Raw genomic sequence first — 21,399 nt, 5'->3', positions numbered from 1 at the left:
TCAGTTTTCCATGTAGATCATTATTTACTCTCATCATAGCACTAGCATTATCTGTTCCAATCCCAATAATATTTTTGTAGTACAAACCAAATTTGTACAAGGTGTCTTTAGAGGCTCCGTAAACGATCAAACATTTTTGATAAAATCACTCTTATCTACCCACGAATTTACCGAGCAAGCCCATACATGTTCAGACTACATTCATCAGTTTAATCTCACACTGAAGCAGTTGCTGTTCATGTTTATGAATATTTTACAGTAATGAGAATGGCCACAAATGCAGTAAAGTACTCCTGGCATTGACTTTGGCACTATGTTTAAAGAAGAAGAGCTTATTTATTGTTTCTTTATATGTAGATATTTTTTTAATTTTTTTATTTGTGCCAGAAGTTTGCTACACTATTTTGTATCTTGAATGTTTTTTTTTGTTTCTATGCAATAGCCATGATTACTCTTCTTACACGGATATATCATTGCACATTCTTGTATTATATGACTGCAGATTTGAGCAGTTTTTCGATTTTCAGTGCACCTTCTTATGTTAATTACTCTTTTTTGTGTGTAAAAACGTGCACTGAAAATTTCAAAACCAACTCAGATCTGCATTCATATGATACAAGAAAGCTTATTGATTTAACTTTACTTTTGAAGCAGACACTTTTCGTGCAAGCTGTATTTTGGCACTAGTGAGAATGGCTGCAAATGCAGATAGTGCATTTCTAGCACTGCCTCTGGTACTGTGTTTAAAGAAGAAGAAAACAAGATACTGGGCCAGGGAATGGTTTAAGATAACAGCTTATCAAAGATGTAGCATTATTCACTACAGGAACTTGCAGACATCTGCTTAATATAACTATGATTTAGCAGCATGAAATACCATACTGAGAAAGCCAAATGAGTGTACAGGAAAAAGTTTTCCCATCAAGTGCCATCTTCATTAAAAGAAATTCAGGTCAATATTTACGAAAAACTAAATCATTAATGCTACAGAGACCTAAACAAAGTTCATGATGAAGAATTATTCACATAGTAGGATTTGAGGAGTCATCTCGGGACATGTAGGAGAAGATTTTTCAGTAACTACCTGCCAACACGCCAGTGAAATCCACATTTTGAAGAACACACTGTGAAGAGTACTGGTGAAACAGTAGCTACAGCTATGTCAAAACAATGTGTGCAAACAGGGGAACCAAATGATTTTGAACCTAGAATTCAGTTGTACCATTGGACAGTAACTAGTGCATTACTAGAGTGTGGAACTTAGAACAGTTTGTATTGTTCATAAATTAAATCTGTTTCAGTCATGATGGCATCTTCAACTATTGCAACTGCAATATCTTATGTTATTGTCATCTTGGCTCACTATCATTTAGCCTCTATAAATTTTTGGGTGGTGATTGTACAAGATCAGCTAACAGGATCTTATTTTCTGCCATTCTGTTTGAAAGGTGCACATTCAAGGGCACTCATACAACAGTTTGTTGGTGATCTTGCGGCTATGGAGTATTTTTAATATTTTGGAAGGTGAATGGCATGTGTTAGCCATAAAAAGTTCCAGTTCTGACCATGTAAAACCTGTGTAATATCAACTTTTAAATCATTTTCTTGGAAGAAAAACACCTGACTACACTGTATTTTTTCCTTTGCCCCCTCTCCACTTGCCTCAGGGTACGAGTTCTTGTGCACATTACATCTACATTTACATCTACACCTACACTCTGCAGACCACCATGAAGTGCAAGGCAGAGGGTGTGCCCCATTGTACCAGTTATTAGGATTTCTTCCCATTCCATTCACATATGGAGTGGGAGAAGAGTGATTGTTTGAGTGCCTCTGTGCCTACTGTAACTATTCTAATCTTATCCTTACAATTCCTATGTGAGAGATACATAGGGGATTGTATTATATTCCTAGAGCCATCATTTGGAGCTGTTTCTTGGAACTTCGTTAGTAGACTTTCTCAGAATAGTTTACATCTATCTTCAAGAGTCTGCCAGTTCAGTTCTTTCAACATGTCAGTGACATTTTCCCGTGGCTCAAATAAACCTGTGACCATTTGTGCTGCCCTTCTCTGTATATTTATCCCCTTTCAGTCCTATTTGGTATGGGTCCCACATACTTGAGCAGTATTCTAGAATGGAGGTCATTCAAGTGATTTTCAAGCAATCTCCTGTATATACTGACTGCACTTCACCCACTATTCTACCAATAAACTGAAGTCTACAGTCTGCTTTACCCATGGTTAAGCCTATGTGATCATTCAATTTCATATTCTTACAAAGTGTTAAACCCAGGTATTTGTATGCGATGGTCAAGTCCAACAGTGATTCACTATGTTTCTTCATTTTGTGAAGTGCACAATTTTACAGTTTTGAGCATTTAAAGCAAGTTGCCAATCTTTGCTATATCAAGATCTGACTAAATATTTATGCTGCTTCTTTCAGACAGTACTTCATTACAGATATCTGTATCTTCTGTAAAAAGTCTGAGATTATTATTAATATTGTCTACAAGGTCATTAATATGCAACATTACCTGGTATTAATTCAAGAGGTTCCGGTGCAGTCATTAGAAATGTATCTCTTGTCTATTAGATGAAGTTGGTGCAACATGACAGTGGACTGTCCTACTTTAATATTAAGGTCTGTGAAAACCTAATGACTGAAACCTTCTTTTTTCGATTGAAACAAGTCATGTTGAAAGGTCAGTGCAGTCACTGGCTCCCATCAGGTGTGTGGCTCCAGATACACTGAGAATTAATGAAGTTATTCAGCATTTATACAGTGATTTGAAAAATATGTGTGAACTATTAGAACACTATGAAGTAAAAGCAATTCATTAAGAGATGATTAATTAATAACTATATATGTAGAGGAATTGAGGTATCATATGTCAATGTGATACTTAAAATATTTAATTAACATTCATTTTGGTAAGTTTATTTGATGGGATGAGTGAAAAACAGTGATTGCTTATATATTTAGTATTCAGTACAAGTACGGTACTAATGAAATGAATTATTAAAGTCCAATATGTCAGTGAAATGTACTGATGTTATTGATGTATAAATACTATAATATCAACATATGAATAATGATATTATTTCTATAAAATATTGATATTTCTGGTATATCATTGTCATCTCTATGGGCAATCAGTAACACTACTTATGAAACTGTGCAGAAAATATTGCTTCGGAAGAAAGACCCATGACACACTGAACTAAACAGGCCATGCAATGCAAATCTGCCTAAATATCATTTCTTCTCATCCTGTTGAATGTTATGTGTTTTATGGGAAGATCTGTGCACTGTGGTGTCCCTTTGAAAGGCACCATAGATTTCATATCTTGTTTGTTTGAAAACAATAATGGCTCTCTGATGGTTCTAGTCTGAAAGAAAATATGCTGCAGTGCAAACTTAACAGGCATTTTCCTTTTTGATCTACTTTCTCTTAGTGCTTAAGATATTAGCTATCCAAATAAGTTATGTCATTTTATTATAATAAATCACATTGATCAGTCCATTCACATAATTATTTTTATGTGTTTGTCATTTACTTTGCAGGTCTCTAGCATTGGTGACAAGATGGTGCTGCAAATGGCACTGCCACAAAGAATCACACAACAGTCGCGACCCAACAGTCTGCCAGTCACTGTTGATTCTTGTAAGTATGGAAAGATCACCCAATTAGCTTGTCCATTTTACCTTCAAGGATTAATGAAAAAAGATTGAAATAACTATCAGACTTTTAGCCATATGTATCATCATCATCATCAGCAGCAGCAGCAGAAGCAGCGTATTTAACATCCACTGCTGGATAAAAGTCACTTCTGGACTTCTCCATGCATTACAATCTTTAGCTATACACGTCCATGTTGCTCCTACATATTTCATGCCATCTGTCTGCCTTTCCCCTAATCATTGCCTCAGACTTTCAATCTATTGGAAACCAGCAAAATGTTTTTTTATTGTATTTAGCATCCATTAACACTGTTACATATTCTACTCACCTTCATTTCATCTTTATAACAGTCATAATTACATCATCTATTTGTTCCATGATCCATTTATTTGATTTTCTGTCTCTTCTAGTAATTCCTGTCGTGAATCTCTCCACAGCTCATTGAGAATTCCTGTTTTTGAATAATTTTTCTGGCCATACTGAATAGCACATTGCCCGAATGGGGTCTTCCCCCCAATATCTAATAAGATTGTGTCATCTGTAAACAATAAGATCTGTCCAATTCATTTATGAATATCAGGAAGTAGTGAAACTGGCAATGGTTTGCAGTTGCTCAATATGTATGGGAATTGGATACATGTCCTAATCTCCTTCTACCCCTCTCTCTGTCCATCTCCCCCTTCCCCTCCCTTTGTCAGTCTGCTTATCCTGCCACCTCTCTCTGTCTATCACCTCCTCTCCCCTCTCCTCCTCTTTCTCCTCCTCCTCCATTCCCTCTCTGTCTGCCTATCTCTTTCTCAGGGCCTGCTTCAGGATTTCTGTCACCCCGTGTGAAAATTTCAAATTCTACTCCCCACCCCCACCCCTTCTTGTCTACGCATTTTCAGACATTGTCAACTTTTTTCACAATGTCATTCATCAATGATGTCTTATTTTCATATATCACACTTACTCATCTGTCTTTTTGATGTGAATGTGTCTTTAAGACCATAGCCAGGTGTGAGCCACCAGTCAGTGAAGCATAAGTGAAATGTTGACAGTGTGATACATCTTGAGTTACAACACCAAAACTTATTATGTCAGCCAAAATTAAATTATACCACTCACAGAGTATAAAACTAAAATCTGTTCAGTTTCTCTTGTTATCAGAACAGAATGGATCATGTGATGTTGAGAGAGGAGCTTCATGAATGCTGCAGGGAGTGTGACAAGTAGGGAGTGAAGTTCTTGCAGTACTTACAAAGCTCATGGATTGTGCTCATTACTGATTACTTTTAGTGGCATCAGAGAAACAGGTTTCAGAAAGCCCTTATTTTTGTAGACATTTATCTTCACATGCAGAATATATTCATAACACACAACAAAGACAAAGAAACAAATGCACCAAGTTCACTGCATACTGAATGACTGTTCACTACAGTACTGCACAGCAGCAGCTTGCTTATGTTGTTAGAAATTGCAGAAGGATGGAATTTTTCAAATAGTGTCAAAGAGTTCTGAGCAGAAAAAGGATCTCAGGTAACAAGACAAGTAAACAGGCTATAGTGTTAATTGACAAGAGAAGGAAGTACAAAAATTTTCAGGGAAAGACAGGAATATCACAATACAAGTCACTTACAATGAAGTGAGTTGGAAGGGTAGAGATACCTAGTCTGGACTCAAAAGACTGTGGCACGTAATGGGAGAGACATATTTGACTAATTATGTATTTATTTATTATAGTATTGATTGACATAAGAAGGAAGTACAAAAACTGCAGTGCTTCATTTGTCATCTGTTTCATAATGCCACAGATAATTTCCAGTAAGTCACTAGATTTTGTGAAAGAAATTGTATTTCCAGCTTATTCCCACACTTCTTCATTTAAGCACAACTTTCATTGTCTTATTTAATGCATCCGTTTGGAGATATATAAAAATTTAAAAGATCTTGCTAAAAATCTTCCATCCTGGGCAGTGGCACGGTCGCCCCCTCCTCCCCTAGAGCTGTCGTGCTCCTCCTCCCCCCTCTTTATGCCTATTTGCTCTCCCTGTTCTTTGACCATCTACTCCAGTACCTCTCTCTGATCTTGACACTTGTTTATTGTTATAACAATTTCAGGTTCTGTAGTAGTAGGGCTGTTCTAGTCATAAGCTGACAAGCCATAAATATATCTTTTCTGTTTTCTGTGAAAACCAGCTGCAAGGAAGCAAACAAAACAGAACATTTTTGTGTGCACAACTGTTGTTTAAAAACATATATAATAAGAAATAATGTGTAAGGAAGAAACAGTTCTTCTAAGGGTTTAAATGCCTTTCTCACAATAACTATTGTGAGAAAGAAAACATATCTGCATATATTCACAGCAGAGCAAAAGGCAGCATTTACTTTCTCATGATTGGTTTTAACAGAAAACCTGTACATTGTCATTTAAAAACACATGTAGCCTGTATCCATATGAATGTTTCATATTTTTACATGATACTGTGATGGACACACACACACACACACACACACACACACACACACACACACACGCAAAGAGAGAGATTATATATATTACGGCCATCCAAATGTTCATTAGGGTACATGTGGAAATATGAAGTAAATTGATCAAGAACTTTTCAAGATGCTTGGTAACAATGTTTCCCCTTTATTTATATGTCTGTGTGTGTGCTGTGTGTTCATTAGAGTAGCAAGTAAAAGTTTGAAATAAATTGGTCAAGTACTTTTTGAGATTTTTGGCAACAATGTTTCCCCTTTCTATATTAAATATCTATTTATATATTATAAGATAACGCTCCAGTAGGTATATAAAACACCTAAGTATTTTAATGGAACATTTGTGTCAAAATTTCAAAGCAATTGATGAAAAACCTTCGGTATTACTGAGGCACATTGTATTCTAGCATCTACCCACATGTCATTAATCCTTGGAGAGATACCATTTGTCATCTAACTTGGACCGTAAGATAGTGAGGGTGACACTATAAAATCATAGCGCTTCAATTTGCTCACCAAGGTCTAGTGTGATATGTAGTCAAATGCTTTAGCTGTCTTACAAAGTGTTATTGTTATGGATTTCTACTATTCATGTGCATTCATTACCTTTGATACTAGAACAGACACTATCATAGCTGTGGACAACACTTTTCAAAATCTGTTCTTATCTTCAAAGTGACAGAGCATTTTAAAAGTCTGTGAAAACATCAGAAGAAAAGTATTTGTTACAGTGTTAGTGATTCTGCAATTTCAGAAGAATTTTTCTTCAGGATAGCATAGAACATTCTATTTTAGTATGGATTCTGAAGGCCTGTAAGCTTTCATGATGCTCATTGTCCCATAGGGATGCTCTTTCTTCCACCCACAGTTAAAAAAAAAAAAAAAAAAAAAAAAAAAAAAACCCTTGTGTTTTATCACAATATTTGCAGGGCCTAACCCCAAATCTGGATTCTCATTCACATTTTTTCCCACTGTTCACATAAAATTCAAACAAACTACTGGGACCCAACTTTATATGTACAAAAAGATTAACAGTGATTGACAGAGTTTATTATTAATTATTTATAATTTTTGTATTGACAATTCTATCTAAAACTAATCAGATATTCAGTATTAAGTATGATAATAAATGGAAATATTGTTCTGTGTCTGAGCAGCTGCAGTGTTCAAAGAGAACTGTGCTTTTTTCAGTTATACTATTCTAGAGTGATTATTCCATGATAAACACACTAACCAAGAAAACAGTTATGCACTGGCCTCTGTTGTATAAAACTGATGATATATGGAAGATATAGAGAGACTGTAGGGGAGGGGAGGGGAGTTGTTCAAATAGGAGAGGGAGAGATAGGGTGGTGGGAGAAGGCTGTACATCATCTGGATGGGGAAGGAGTGGTGTAGACAGAAGAGAGAAGGGAAAAGGTAAGGTGAGGCAGTGGGAAACCGATTAGTGGACGCTTAGGCCAGGGGGATTGTGAAAGCACAGGGCATGCTGTTAGAGATATAATTTCCACATATATAGTTCAAAGAAACTAGAGCTGGAAGGGAGAATCTGAATGGCTCACATAGTGAAGCAACTGTTGAAGTCATTTGCATTGTGCTGCGCAGCATGTTTGACAAGTGGGTGGTCAAGTTTGCAGTTTGCCACTGTTTGGTGGTGACCATTCAAGTGAGTAGACAGTTGGTTACTTGTTATGTCCACATAAAATGCTGTACAGTAATTGCAGTGTTGCTGATATATAACACGAATGCTTTCACATGTGGCCCTGTCTCTTCCAAAATAGGAAATGACAGTGGCTGGACTGCAGGGGAGGAGGTAGAAGGTACTTGGTGGGTACACAGAATAGGTCTTACATCTGGTTTGACCACAAGGGAATGACCCATGGAGTCCCTGATTGGGAGCAGGATATGAACAGGGATGGACAAGGATATTCTGTAGATGGGTTGGGTGGCAGAACATGATGTTGGATTATGTGGGTAGAATATTCCTCATCTCAGGACGCGACGAGAGTTACTTGAAGCCTTGGTCAAGGATGTGGGAGAACTTTTCACCCTGGCCTTGAAAAACTCGACCCCAGTCCACTCAGTGATATTTTCTGCCATATAAAAGGCAGGATGGACCAGAAGTCAACTGTCTACGTGCATGAATGGTCACTTCCAGACCGTGGCAAACCACAAACTTGACCATATGTGTGCTGAACATGCTGTGCACCACAACACTAATGACTTCAACAGCTGCTTCACTATGTGAGCCATTTAGGTACTTCCAGAAGCAGTTTATCTGAAGTATGCAGATAGAAATTGTTTCTCCAGCATATCCTGCACTCTAACAATGCTCCTGGCCTAAACCACCACTGATCTGTTTTCTACTGCCACGTCTTACCTTATCCCTTCTCTCTTCTGTTCACACCAGTGTTTCCCCCATCCAGATCATGTACTGCCATCTCCCACCATCTTGCCTCAACTCCCCCCCCCCCCCCCTCCCAACATGCAGGCATTCTCTCTCTCTCTCTCTCTCTCTCTCTCTCTCTCTCTCTCTCTCTCTCCTCCCTCTCCCTCCCTCCCTCTCCTCCCCTTCCTCTCTCTCTCTCTCTCTATACATATACACATACATACATATATATATATATATATATATATATATATATATATATATATATATATATATATATATATATATATATATATATATATCAAGATTTTAAACATGGCTGCAGCAGCAACTGTTAAAATTCTTCACAATAAAGGATGGCAGCCGAAAACAGTTGCAGGACAGAATTTTTTTATTAAAATTCTTGACCAAGGTTTCGGTACATATAAATATACCTTCATCAGAAGTAAAACTTCCTGAATAGAAAGACACATTCATTCCATGTCTCCCATCTCAAATCTATCTTCCTCTCCTTGTCTCCCCTACATTTATGCCGCTTTCCCTGCTCTCTCCCACACCATCTTCCTACCCCATATATTCTCTACCTTCTGAACACTTTTGTCTTGTTGTGCATCCACTGAGTCATCTGTGGAAAGACCTCCCTCACACTATCCCCTCCTCGTCTTGTGTGTCCTTCCCTAGTTCCTCCCCCCTCCATCTGCCCAGATAACTGCTATCGATAATCAACAGTCAGTCTTGCTGTGGCCACTGGCATGTGTGTTTTGGCATTTGTATTGTTGTGTATGTGTGTATACGTGTGTATATCTACTAAAGAAAGAAATAGTATAAAAATATATTTCTGTTGTGCATTCCTGTGCATCATACGTCCACACATCAGTCAGCTGTGGGTGATGTTTGCTGTTCCTTTATTTTATGTATGAGTGAAATTCGGAAATTAATGCACAATAATTTGAATACCAAAATGTTTAATATGAACATAACAAAAAAAAAAAAAATCACAAATGAACATATATCTTTTACCTACTTTTCTACATAATCAACAATGTCCTCAATACATTTCTCCCAACATGGTACCCGTTTCAGTATGCCCTGTTCATAGAAGTCCATTTGGTGGGAGTATAGACCCCTGTGGACTTCTGATTTCATTCCACATCGGTCACAGAGTGTTGGACAGCCAGAAATTTCTTCAAGGGGCCAAACAGTTGAAAGTCTGATGGTGCAATGTCTAGACTGTATGGTGGATGCTGGAGTACTTCCCACAGGAACAGCAGCATGAGGGCAAGCATTGTCATGAAGAAGTTTGACGCTATCAGCATTAATGTTGTGGCATTTTCATGAAGGGCATGATGCAACTTGACCAAAGTTTTAATGTAGGCTGCAGCATTCACAGTGGTTCTGTGTTCAGCCAAGTCCGCCACTAACACATGATGCATATCCCAGAACATTGTCACAAGTGCTTTCCTAGCAGATTGAGTCACTCTGAATTTTTTCCTGCTGAGGAACCAACGTGTTTCCAGTCTGCAGAGGCCTTTTTGGTCTTTAGGGCGTAGTGGTATGCCCATGACTCATCACCAGTGACGATTCCTTTCAGAAAGTCATGCCCTTCTGTGGCTTAATGCATTATGTGATCCAAGTTTGTCATCACTTGCTAGCCCTTTTGGTTTTCTGTCAGATTTTTAGGCACCTAGCAAGCAATATCTCTACAAAATTTCAATGTATCATGAACAATATCGTACACCGCAGCATAAGAAGTGTTGAGCTGCTGTGATAAGGTTCATAGTTGCACATGCCAGTTCAAAATTGCCACCTCAATGGCTCCAACATGATGTGGGGCTGCAGGTGTTACAGGTGAAATGCAAAGGTTCACATGGCCTTCTTGGAAGAAGGACATTGCTACAGTCCATAGAGTTGTCCCCATACACACCATGCGTGTCCCTGTGAATTTCAGTCAGTTTATGTCCTTTGGCCCACAGATATCGAACTATGCTTTGCTGCTCTACACAGGTTGATGACTGTAAAATGTGTCCCATGTTTGTTTCATAGTTCAGGCTTCTCTCACTAGAGCTGCACATGAAAACCAAATACCACCTGTAGTGCAAACTTCAGTCTATGTCATCATGTAATTTCAATATTCCTGCTGCAGCACCAGAGGAGACAAAAATTTTTGTGCATTACTTTCCAATCTCCCTCCCCCCCAAAAAAGAACCCAGAATACATGGTTAGATGTCAATGTAACTTCATGCACATTCACACCACCAGCAGATATGTAAATGATTAGAACTGCAGTTGTCTGTGACAGGTAGAATAACCATCAGAATGAATTAGTGTTGTTTGTGCATATTGATGTTACCAGGCCTGCTGGGGAGTATAGGGAGTGTGAACAGTATCAGGTGTTGAGTGATCATTGTGAAGTACACACAGAGATGCCGCATACTTATATGAAACAGCGTTATCAGGTCCTGACCGAGTTCAACAGGAGATTCATTATGGATCTCTATTCAGACAGAAGGTTGAATCATACTATATCCAGATTTGTGGGGCATCTGGATATGATACTGGCCCATTGTTGGACTGCATTGAAACATGAGAGCAGGCATATTCATCATCAACATCCTGGTTGACCACATCTGGTCACTACAAAGGAAGACTGCCACACAGTGCTCCAAGCACATTGTAACCCTTTCGCATTTACGCCTGCCATCCTCATGTGTTCCCTCTCATGCAACAGTATCATAGTGCCAATTTTCAGCAGGACAGTGCTCATCTACGAATAGTAGTTGCATCTCTATAAACTGCTTGCATGTTGATGAGGTACTTCTGTGGTCAGGAAGGTCCTCAGATCTGTTCCTGATAGAACATGAGGGATCAGCTCGGATATCAGCTCCTTCCCAGTGGCAGTATGTGGGACATCAAGGACCAGTTACTACAGTTGTGGCCAGCTTGCCTCAGGGGAGGTACATTTGTTTTGTGGCACCCATCCCAACTGAATCAGTGCCATGGTGATCGCAGCGTGTTACTGCTAAGTGGGCTCATACTGCGAAGTTCTTTGTAAATTTGACACAGTTTTGTAATGTCTGAAATAACATCACATATCCTTTCAAACTACGAAGTTTCATTTCATTTCTTCCTCCCCTTCTGGATCTTCAATTTTTCTGTCAGGCAATGTATATTATGAAAGGAATATCTGATAACCAATACTTCAGATTTTTTGCCCATGGTACACAGTTTTCTCCTCATGTCTAGACACTCCTGTTTAAAAGTTTTGGTCATAGTACAGCATTTCTCCCTGAGAATTTGGGTAGAATTAAAAAGATAAGCATAAATTATTTTTACATCTTATAGCATAATTTTGTGGTTCTTAATTTGATTACTGTGACACTTTCTTTTTCATTAATTTTCATCATAAATATTACATATGAAAAATCATGCCTAAACTATTGAAACAAAATACTGTACCTAATTTGTTGAAAAAATTCTGTGTCACATGTATTGTCAAGTGTACTAAACATTTTGTCCTAGCTTTCATAATATCAATTACATTTGTTGTATAGTGAATCTCATGTAGAGGAGTGTTTGGGGTACGGAAAGAAGTAAAGGACATATATTTTGATTATTTTCTTCATGTAGTGTACCATGCATTTTATTTAAGGGCAATAAAATTAAGTGACTTAATGTTATTGTTTTTCAATGTAACTGTTAATTACAATAGCATCCAAACAACTAATTTTAAGAGATTTTGATGACATACCAGTACTCATTATCCACAAGGTAATGTGGCAAGTTGTTGAAAAAATGTGTACCTGATTAATTTTCGTACAACTCTTAATTCACAAAGTTTTTGTAACAGTTGATTTTGTTCCTTATATTATGTTCATTCTTTGTGATGTATTGTTGTAGCTATCCTGTAAATAGAAGAGTACTGGATCTATAACAAATATAGAGATAACAAAAATGTTATGTTAGTAGTACTTACCTAGTACAAGTACTGAACTTAGTTGTCAAATCTTTCACATGCTGTATGTACAGCGACAAATAAGAGTTTGGTAATGATGTGAATTCAAAAGGTATTATTGTGCGAAGTGCGATGAGCTTTTACAAAATCTGTATAATTAATAGTGAAAACTGGCATGGGTGAAGTTATATGATAATATAAGCAAAAACTTTCCAGTGAACGTGAATCTGCAAATGAATCATTCGTGAGATGATTGTGAATGTGTGGTTATGAGCCATTACTGCCTTCAGCAAGAAATATTGTCTTATTTACTACAAAAGTGTTAGAAATTTAATCTCCTGATTAAGTTCTCATCTAACTATAAATTTAATGTTACACATGCTATTCATGCATCATCACATGAACAATGTTTGTCACTGAAGGTGTAGATGAGGATCACAGATGGTCTTCTCACTCAGCCACATATAAAAAACAAATAAAAAAATTTGAGTGATTGATGAGGGTATCTTCACTTTGCTGTGGAATCTTCGGAGATTGCTGGAGAATATGCCCCTGGTGCAATGCTAGGGAGTGTCTTACATGTATGATGGGGAACATTTTGCTTCTGATGTAACCACCTATATTGTCCAAGAGGGATAGGAGGAGAGTGCCTGTCCTTGGTCTCCAAGATTACCTGACTTCAATCCTCTGAATTTTTCTGTTTGGGGTCATCTCAAAAGTGAAGTTTACATTACTCCTGTTGTTAAATTGAAGAACTGGAATTGCGATCTGTGCATTCTCATCAACATTTACAATATGATCCAGAGATGTGTGAAAGAATTCATAACTCAACTGCTGAGAAGGGGCCATTTTGCATTGAAATGTGAGAACAACATGTAAAACGAATCATTTAATAGGTGTGAGTGTACAGTGAGTTGTAAGGTGTAATACTCTGAAGCACTGTTATATTTCTTAAGAATGTCATCAAAAAGTTATATTTCAGCTAAGTTTATATTAATCAGAGCAGTATTCCACACTCAGTGGCAGTTCATAACCACACATTTGCAGTTATCTCACAAATGGCTCATTTGTGAACCCATGTTTACGGAAACATTTTTACTTCTATTACACTATATTTTTACTCATGTTAGTTTTTGTTTCCTGTATTCATTATGAATAAAACATGAAATATCTAGAAAGGTTACCTACATAGTCGCATTACAGGACACGAGGATGATGTCCCCTTAGGAGGAAAAAAAATAGCTCACTTCAATGTGAGCTATTGCTTCAGAATGGCACAATAGTCAGAATCATGAATGTAAATGAATATGTTTAGTGACAGTAGATACTGAAAGAATGTGAACACAAGTAAACAGAAAATAATCAAATATTATAGTGTTTATGAATTCATTCAGATATGCTGAGAGGTATTTCCAAGTGCAAAGCTGAACTGAGTTATTTAAGTATCTTGTCAATAGTATGATTTCATGTCTGGCACACAACCTGATTTCTAATATGTCTCATATGGGCAACCTGATAAATAAAGATATTACATACTTATCATTTATCAAGGACTCTGTTATGACTTCATGTGAAACTATGTACTGAAATAGGAAATATTAAACTAATGATAAACTATTTTATTTGGACACTGTGGATTTAAAGTTTTGATCAAAATATTTGTGTGCTTAAGGAAATTCATCATAACATATTGCACTGCTTGACAGATTGTTTTGGAGAATCAGACAGATAACTTGTTTGTGGCAAAATTTTTAATCACTTAGTTTGATACAAACTAAAGATGTCTGTTTTTCAGACTCCGCCTCACAAAGACGAACCATTAGTGCTTCAAGTAGTCGACAAGATCTGCTGCCTAGGTCAGCAAGCCGTCAATCGAATGACTCGGCATTTCTTGGATCCTTAGTATCAACTACAGATCTTGCACCAACTGAGCAACGGGAGAAGATTAGGTCTTTCTGGTAAAAACAACTTTTATATATTTTCCTGGTAGTGTGGCACCTAAGCAAAATGCTGTGTGTTTAGTATTCCACACTCTGTTTGAAAGCATCAGTCAAGTTGAGATGATCAGCAATAACATTATGTTTATTCAAGTACAAGAACTCTACAGATAAACAAACACTTCCCAACTCTGTGCTGTAACTACACATATAAAAAAAAAAAGTTTTGCATCACTTTGGTTCTGAGAGTTCCAGAATCTGTACAGAAAATTGGAATAGAGATCAACATAAACGTCATTTCCACCCTTTTTATTGCTCATGAAAACCACACATTGCATGTTGTACCACCACACAGCGAGACCTTCAGAGGTGGTGGTCCAGATTTCTGTACACACTGGTACCTCTAATACTCAGTAGCACATCCTCTTCGTTGATGCATGCCTGTATTCGTCCTGGCATACTATCCACAAGTTCATCAAGGCACTGTTGGTCCACATTGTCCCACCCCTCAACGGCAATTCGGCATAGATCCCTCAGAGTGGTTGGTGGGTCACATCATCCATAAACAGCTCTTTTCAATCTATCCAAGGCATGTTCAATAGGGTTCATGTCTGGAGAACATGCTGGCCACTCTAGTCGAGTGATGTCATTATCCTGAAGGAAGTCATTCACTACATGTGCATGATGTGGATGCGAATTGTTGTCCATGAAGACGAATGCCTCACCAATATGATGCTGATATGGTTGCCCTATTGGTCGGAGGACGGCATTCACGTATCGTACAGCCGTTACGGTGCCTTCCACGACCATCAGCGGTGCACGTCGGTCCCACATAATGCCATCCCAAAACAGCAGGGAACCTCCACCTTGCTGCACTTGCTGGACAGTGCATCTAACGTGTTCAGCCTGACCGAGTTGGCTCCAGACATGTCTGGTTGAAGGAATATGTGACACTCATCAGTGAAGAGAATGTGATGCCAATTCTGAGCAGTCCATTTGGCATGTTGTTGGGCCCATCTGTACCTTACTGCATGGTGTCATGGTTGCGAAGATGGATCTCACCATGGACGTCGGGAGTGAAGTTGCGCATCATGCAGCCTATTGTGCACAGTTTGAGTAGTAACACGACTTCCTGTGGCTGCACAAAAAGCATTATTCAATGTGGTGGCATTGCTGTCAGGGTTCCTCTGAGCCATAATCCACAGGTAGCAGTCATCCACTGTGGTAGTAGCACTTGGGTGGCTTGAGCAAGGCATGTCACCAACATTTCCTGTCTCTCTGTATCTCCTCCATGTCTGAACAAAATCGCTTTGCCTAACTCTGAGACGCCTGGACACTTCCCTTGTTGAGAGCCCTTCCTGGCCAAAATAACAATGTGGACATGATCGAACTGTGGTATTGACTGTCTAGGCATGGTTGAACTGCAGACAACATGAGCTGTGTACCTCCTTCCTGGTGGAATGACTGGAACTGATCGGCTGTCAGACCCCTCCGTCTAATAGGCACTGCTCATGCATGGTTGTTTACATCTTTGGGTAGGTTTAGTGACATCTCTGAAGAGTCAAAGGAACTGTGTCTGTGATACAAAATCCACAGTCAACGTCTACCTTCAGGAGTCCTGGGAACTGGGGTATGCAAAACTTTTTTTGATGTGTGTAGAACCTTCAACTGCCTGAATAATATCCACTTGTCTGAACACATTTGTTACTATGTCTCCTATGAAGATACATACCAATATTAGAGGGTTCATCACAAGTGTGCATAAACCTTCCGATAAGCTGCTGACTGTGTTTTGCATTCATATTCAAAATGGCTCTGAGCACTATGGGACTTAACTTCTAAGGTCATCAGTCCCCTAGAACTTAGAACTACTTAAACCTAACTAACCTAAGGACATCACACACATCCATGCCCGAGGCTGGATTCGAACCTGCGACCGTAGCGGCCGCGCGGTTCCAGACTGTAGCGCCTTTAACCTCTTGGCCACCGCGGCCGGCGCATTCATATTCCCAATGTCATAAAAATTATGCTTTCTTTCACATGAGCCACATAATGTCCTTAACCTTTCAATAGGAAGAGATATTCATTAAGCACAATGTAAATATTTGTCATCATAGGGCAATGCTGGTGTACTTGCATAAATATGAAATGTTCTTAAGTAAAGAATTATATACAGCATGTATCCATTAAAGTGTAAGACTTCATTTAGCTCTTTGAACTGCAAAATGTTGATGTATCACAGACTCTTCCAGTCAACACAAATAATAAATAATCATGTTTCTTCCTTTGCTGGTGGCATAATTACTATACAAAGTACTGGTGCTTATATATATTTTAAGCATTCAGTCATAAGAGAAAGTAGTAGTAGATCCAAAATGTAAACCCATGGTATAGGCCTTGCCTGTAGTAATTTGTTTCCAGCCAGGAGAATAGTACCAATTTTATCAATGTCTAGTGCAAACAGGATAACGCTCACCAACATAGCGTTGATGTAACCCAAACTTAGATCAGTTATTAGCAGTAATGTACCAGCATTTCAAATCTGCAATAGCTTATCTCGCACTTGCATTGACATGTGATCTTGCAATGTTAATCACTTAAATATGTTACCTTGACAAATATATTTCTGAAATTTTATTACTCTAAATTAACTATTTGTTGTTGTTGCAAATTTTTTTCCCTTCAGTATATGTATCAGTCATCTCCCCCCCCCCCCTCCCCCCTCAAATGCTTTTATGGAATGTGCACTGTGCCAGCATGGTGGGGTCTCATGTGCTTGGGAATTGAGTGGCGGACCTCAATCTGTGCTTCACTCGGTGTTCAGTTTCTGCTGCATTTGGAGCATTTTCAATGCTGTAGCCTGCACTTGAACAAGCTGAAATCCATTGTCCTTGTTGATGAATCTCTCAGGTAGCTGGATTTATACAGCCTCCTTGTGTACAGTCCCAATAGCGGGATGTGTTTTGAAGAATTTTTGTATCTTCGTATTTCATTTTGTGATTCCTTTCAAGGCAGTGTTCAGAAACTGCTGATTTTGTGGACTGTTGGAGGTCATTGTGTCGTTCTGTGCACCTTTCTTCAATTTGTGAATGGTTTGTCCAACATATGCATTCTCACACTCACATTGTATGTAATACACTCCAGATTTCTGGTGTCCCAGGTCAACTTTTACTGTCTCTAAAAAGGAATTTTGTCTTTGCTGGTGAGTGGTACATGCATTTAATATTTTTGATGGTGAAACGCTATCAGTTTTTTGAGATGTCTTGCCCACATTTGGAATGTAGGCTATCTTTTTCGGTTGGTGTAGTCTTTTGCCTGAAGGTGCACTGATTTTGTCAGTTGCTATAGCTGTTTTTCTGGAACATGTCCTTCAGGTGGTCCCGTTTAGGTTTCAAGCTTTGTTCATCAGAGATCACATGATCTCTGTGGGCCTGCATGTTTAGCGCTCTTTCCCTTTATGATGGGTGGTGTCAACTAGAGGCGTGAAGATTCTGGTCCGTGTAGGTTTTCTTCTGATAGACGCTGTGTCCCGTTGTTCCATTTGGTTTTCTCCATACCAGAACATCCTGATATGGCAGCTGACAATTTTGCTTTTCCTCCATTGTGAACTGAATTTAGTTGTGGATAGAACCATGGACCTTGCCATTGGTGGGGAGGCTTGCGTGCCTCAGCGATACAGATAGTCGTACCGTAGGTGCAACCACAACGGAGGGGTATCTGTTGAGAGGCCAGACAAATGTGTGGTTCCTGAAGAGGGGCAGCAGCCTTTTCAGTAGTTGCAGGGGCAACAGTCTGGATGATTGACTGATCTGGCCTTGTAACACTAACCAAAATGGCCTTGCTGTGCTGGTACTGTGAACGGTTGAAAGCAAGGGGAAACTACAGCCGTAATTTTTCCAGAGGGCATGCAGCTTTACTGTATGTTTAATGATGATGACGTCCTCTTGGGTAAAATATTCCAGAGGTAAAATAGTCCCCCATTTGGATCTCTGGGCAGGGACTACTCAAGAGGGCGTCGTTATCAGGAGAAAGAAAACTGGCGTTCTACGGATCGGAGTGTGGAATGCCCGATCCCTTAATCGGGCAGGTAGGTTAGAAAATTTAAAAAGGGAAGTGGATAGGTTAAAGTTAGATATAGTGGGAATTAGTGAAGTTCAGTGGCAGGAGGAACAAGACTTTTGGTCAGGCGAATAGAGGGTTATAAATACAAAGTCAAATAGGGGTAATGCAGGAGTAGGTTTAATAATGAATAAAAAAAATAGGAATGCAGGTAAGCTACTACAAACAGCATAGTGAACACATTATTGTGGCCAAGATGCTCATGCCTACTACAGTAGTACAAGTTTATATGCCAACTAGCTCTGCAGATGACAAAGAAATTGAAGAAATGTATGACAAAATAAAAGAAATTATTCAGATAGTGAAGGGAGACAAAAATTTAATAGTCATGGGTGACTGGAATTTGGTAGTAGGAAAAGGGAGAGAAGGAAACGTAGTAGGTGAATATGGATTGGGGCTAAGAAATGAAAGAGGAAGCCGCCTGGTAGAATTTTGCACAGAGCATAACTTAATCATAGCTAACACTTGGTTCAAGAATCATAAAAGAAGGTTGTATATGTGGAGGAAGCCTGGAGATACTGACAGGTTTCAAATAGATTATATAATGGTAAGACAGAGATTTAGGAAACAGGTTTTAAATTGTAAGACATTTCCAGGGGCAGATGTGGACTCTGACCATAATCTATTGGTTATGAACTGTAGATTAAAACTGAAGAAACTGCAAAAACGTGGGAATTTAAGGAGATGGGATCTGGATGTTCTGAGGCATCAAGGGATCACCAGTTTAGTATTGGAGGGCAGCATGGAGGATAAAAATATTAGAGGGAGACCAAGAGATGAATACACCAAGCAGATTCAGAAGGATGTAGGGTGCAGTAGGTACTGGGAGATGAAGAAGCTTGCACAGGATAGAGTAGCATGGAGAGCTGCATCAAACCAGTCTCAGGACTGAAGACCACAACAACAACAACAACAGTGCATTGATAAATACCATGTTCAATGGACTGAACCACCTGGAATCTGGTTAATGACTGACTCAGAATCTTATTTTTGGAAATGTACTCCAGCATTCTTTTTACATTATCTTTCTCTGAACTTCACAGAAGAAAGTTAACAATGAAGCTTATCAATAATTATTAATACCTTCATTCATAAATTTCTTACAGAGATGTCTAGGAATGACATATGTCAGCATGTATAGAAAAACACATTCTTATTTTGATTCATAGAATGCATTACTGAGTTATTAGTCATTACCATCAAAATAATCATCAGCCCTTTCATATTCTCTGCCACATATATTATAGCAGAGGATTTTGATGGAGTGCTGTTTGGGATGAGGGTTTGTGCAGACACGGGCTTATTTTATAAAAGCAATTATTAACAATATATGTATATTCACACAAACACACTGAAATCAGTAGAATGTTAGGCACTTAATAAATTGTTGTTGTTGTGGTCTTCAGTCCTGAGACTGGTTTGATGCAGCACTCCATGCTACTCTATCCTGTGCAAGCTTCTTCACCTCCCAGTACCTACTGCAACCTACATCCTTCTGAATCTGTTTAGTGTATTCATCTCTTGGTCTCCCTCTGCGATTTTTACCCTCCATGCTGCTCTCCAATACTAAATTGGTGATCTCTTGATGCCTCAGAACATGTCCTACCACTCGATCCCTTCTTCTAGTCAAGTTGTGCCACAAACTTCTCTTCTCCCCAATCCTGTTCAATACCTCCTCATTAGTTATGTGATCTACCCATCTAATCTTCAGCATTCTTATATAGCACCACATTTCGAATCCTTCTATTCTCTTCTTGTCCAAACTAGTTATCGTCCATGTTTCACTTCCATACATTCAGAAACGACTTCCTGACACTTAAATCTATACTTGATGTTAACAAAAATCTCTCTTCTTCAGAAACGGTTTCCTTGCCATTGCCAGTCAGGATTTGATATCCTCTCTACTTCGACCATCATCAGTTATTTGCTCCCCAAACAGCAAAACTCCTTTACTACTTTCAGTGTCTCATTTCCTAATCTAATTCCCTCAGCGTCACCCGACTTAATTCGAGTACATTCCATTATCCTCGTTTTGCTTTTGTTGATGTTCACCTTATATCCGCCTTTCAAGACATTATTCATTCCGTTCAACTGCTCTTCGAAGTTGTTTGCTGTCTCTGACAGAATTACAATGTCATCGGTGAACCTTAAAGTTTTTATTTCTTCTCCATGGATTTTAATACCTACTCCAAACTTTTCTTTTGTTTCCTTCACTGCTTGCTCAATATACAGATTGAATAACATTGGGGATAGGCTACAACCCTGTCTCACTCCCTTCCCAATCACTGCTTCCCTTTCATGCCCCTCGACTTTTATAACTGCCATCTGGTTTCTGTACAAATTGTAAATAGCATTTCGCTCCCTGTATTTTACCCCTGCCACCTTCAGAATTTGAAAGAGAGTATTCCAGTCAACATTGTCAAAAGCTATCTCTAAGTCTACAAATGCTAGAAATGTAGGTCTGCCTTTCCTTAATCCAGCTTCTAAGATAAGTTGTAGAGTCAGTATTGCCTCACATGTCCCAATATTTCTACGGAATCCAAACTCATCTTCCCCGAGGTCAGCTTCCCCCACTTTTTCCATTCGCCTATAAAGAATTTGCGTTAGTATTTTGCATCCGTGTCTTATTAAACTGATAGTTCGGTAATTTTCACATCTGTCAGCACCTGCTTTCTTTGGGATTGGAATTATTATATTCTTATTGAAGTCTGAGGGAATTTCGCCTGTCTCATACATCTTGCCCACCAGATGGTAGAGTTTTGTCAGGACTGGCTCTCCCAAGGCTGTCAGTAGTTCTAACGGAATGTTGTCTACTCCTGGGGCCTTGATTTGACTCA

At 38.7% G+C, this 21,399-nt stretch overlaps 1 protein-coding gene across 1 annotated transcript in view; it reads left to right on the top strand.

The window, feature by feature from the left end:
• Nucleotides 1-21,399, top strand: part of LOC126474747 (proton channel OtopLc-like) — a 134,720-nt gene that overhangs the window by 11,490 nt on the left and 101,831 nt on the right. Inside the window, exons 2-3 of the mRNA XM_050102224.1 lie at nt 3,567-3,666; nt 14,302-14,464. Coding sequence (XP_049958181.1) covers nt 3,567-3,666; nt 14,302-14,464 — 263 coding nt within the window. The remainder of the gene's footprint in view (nt 1-3,566; nt 3,667-14,301; nt 14,465-21,399) is intronic.

The sequence above is a fragment of the Schistocerca serialis genome, chromosome 4, assembly GCF_023864345.2.
Source record: "Schistocerca serialis cubense isolate TAMUIC-IGC-003099 chromosome 4, iqSchSeri2.2, whole genome shotgun sequence".
Classification (NCBI taxonomy): domain Eukaryota; kingdom Metazoa; phylum Arthropoda; class Insecta; order Orthoptera; family Acrididae; genus Schistocerca; species Schistocerca serialis.
This window is presented reverse-complemented; position numbering and strand designations above follow the sequence as displayed.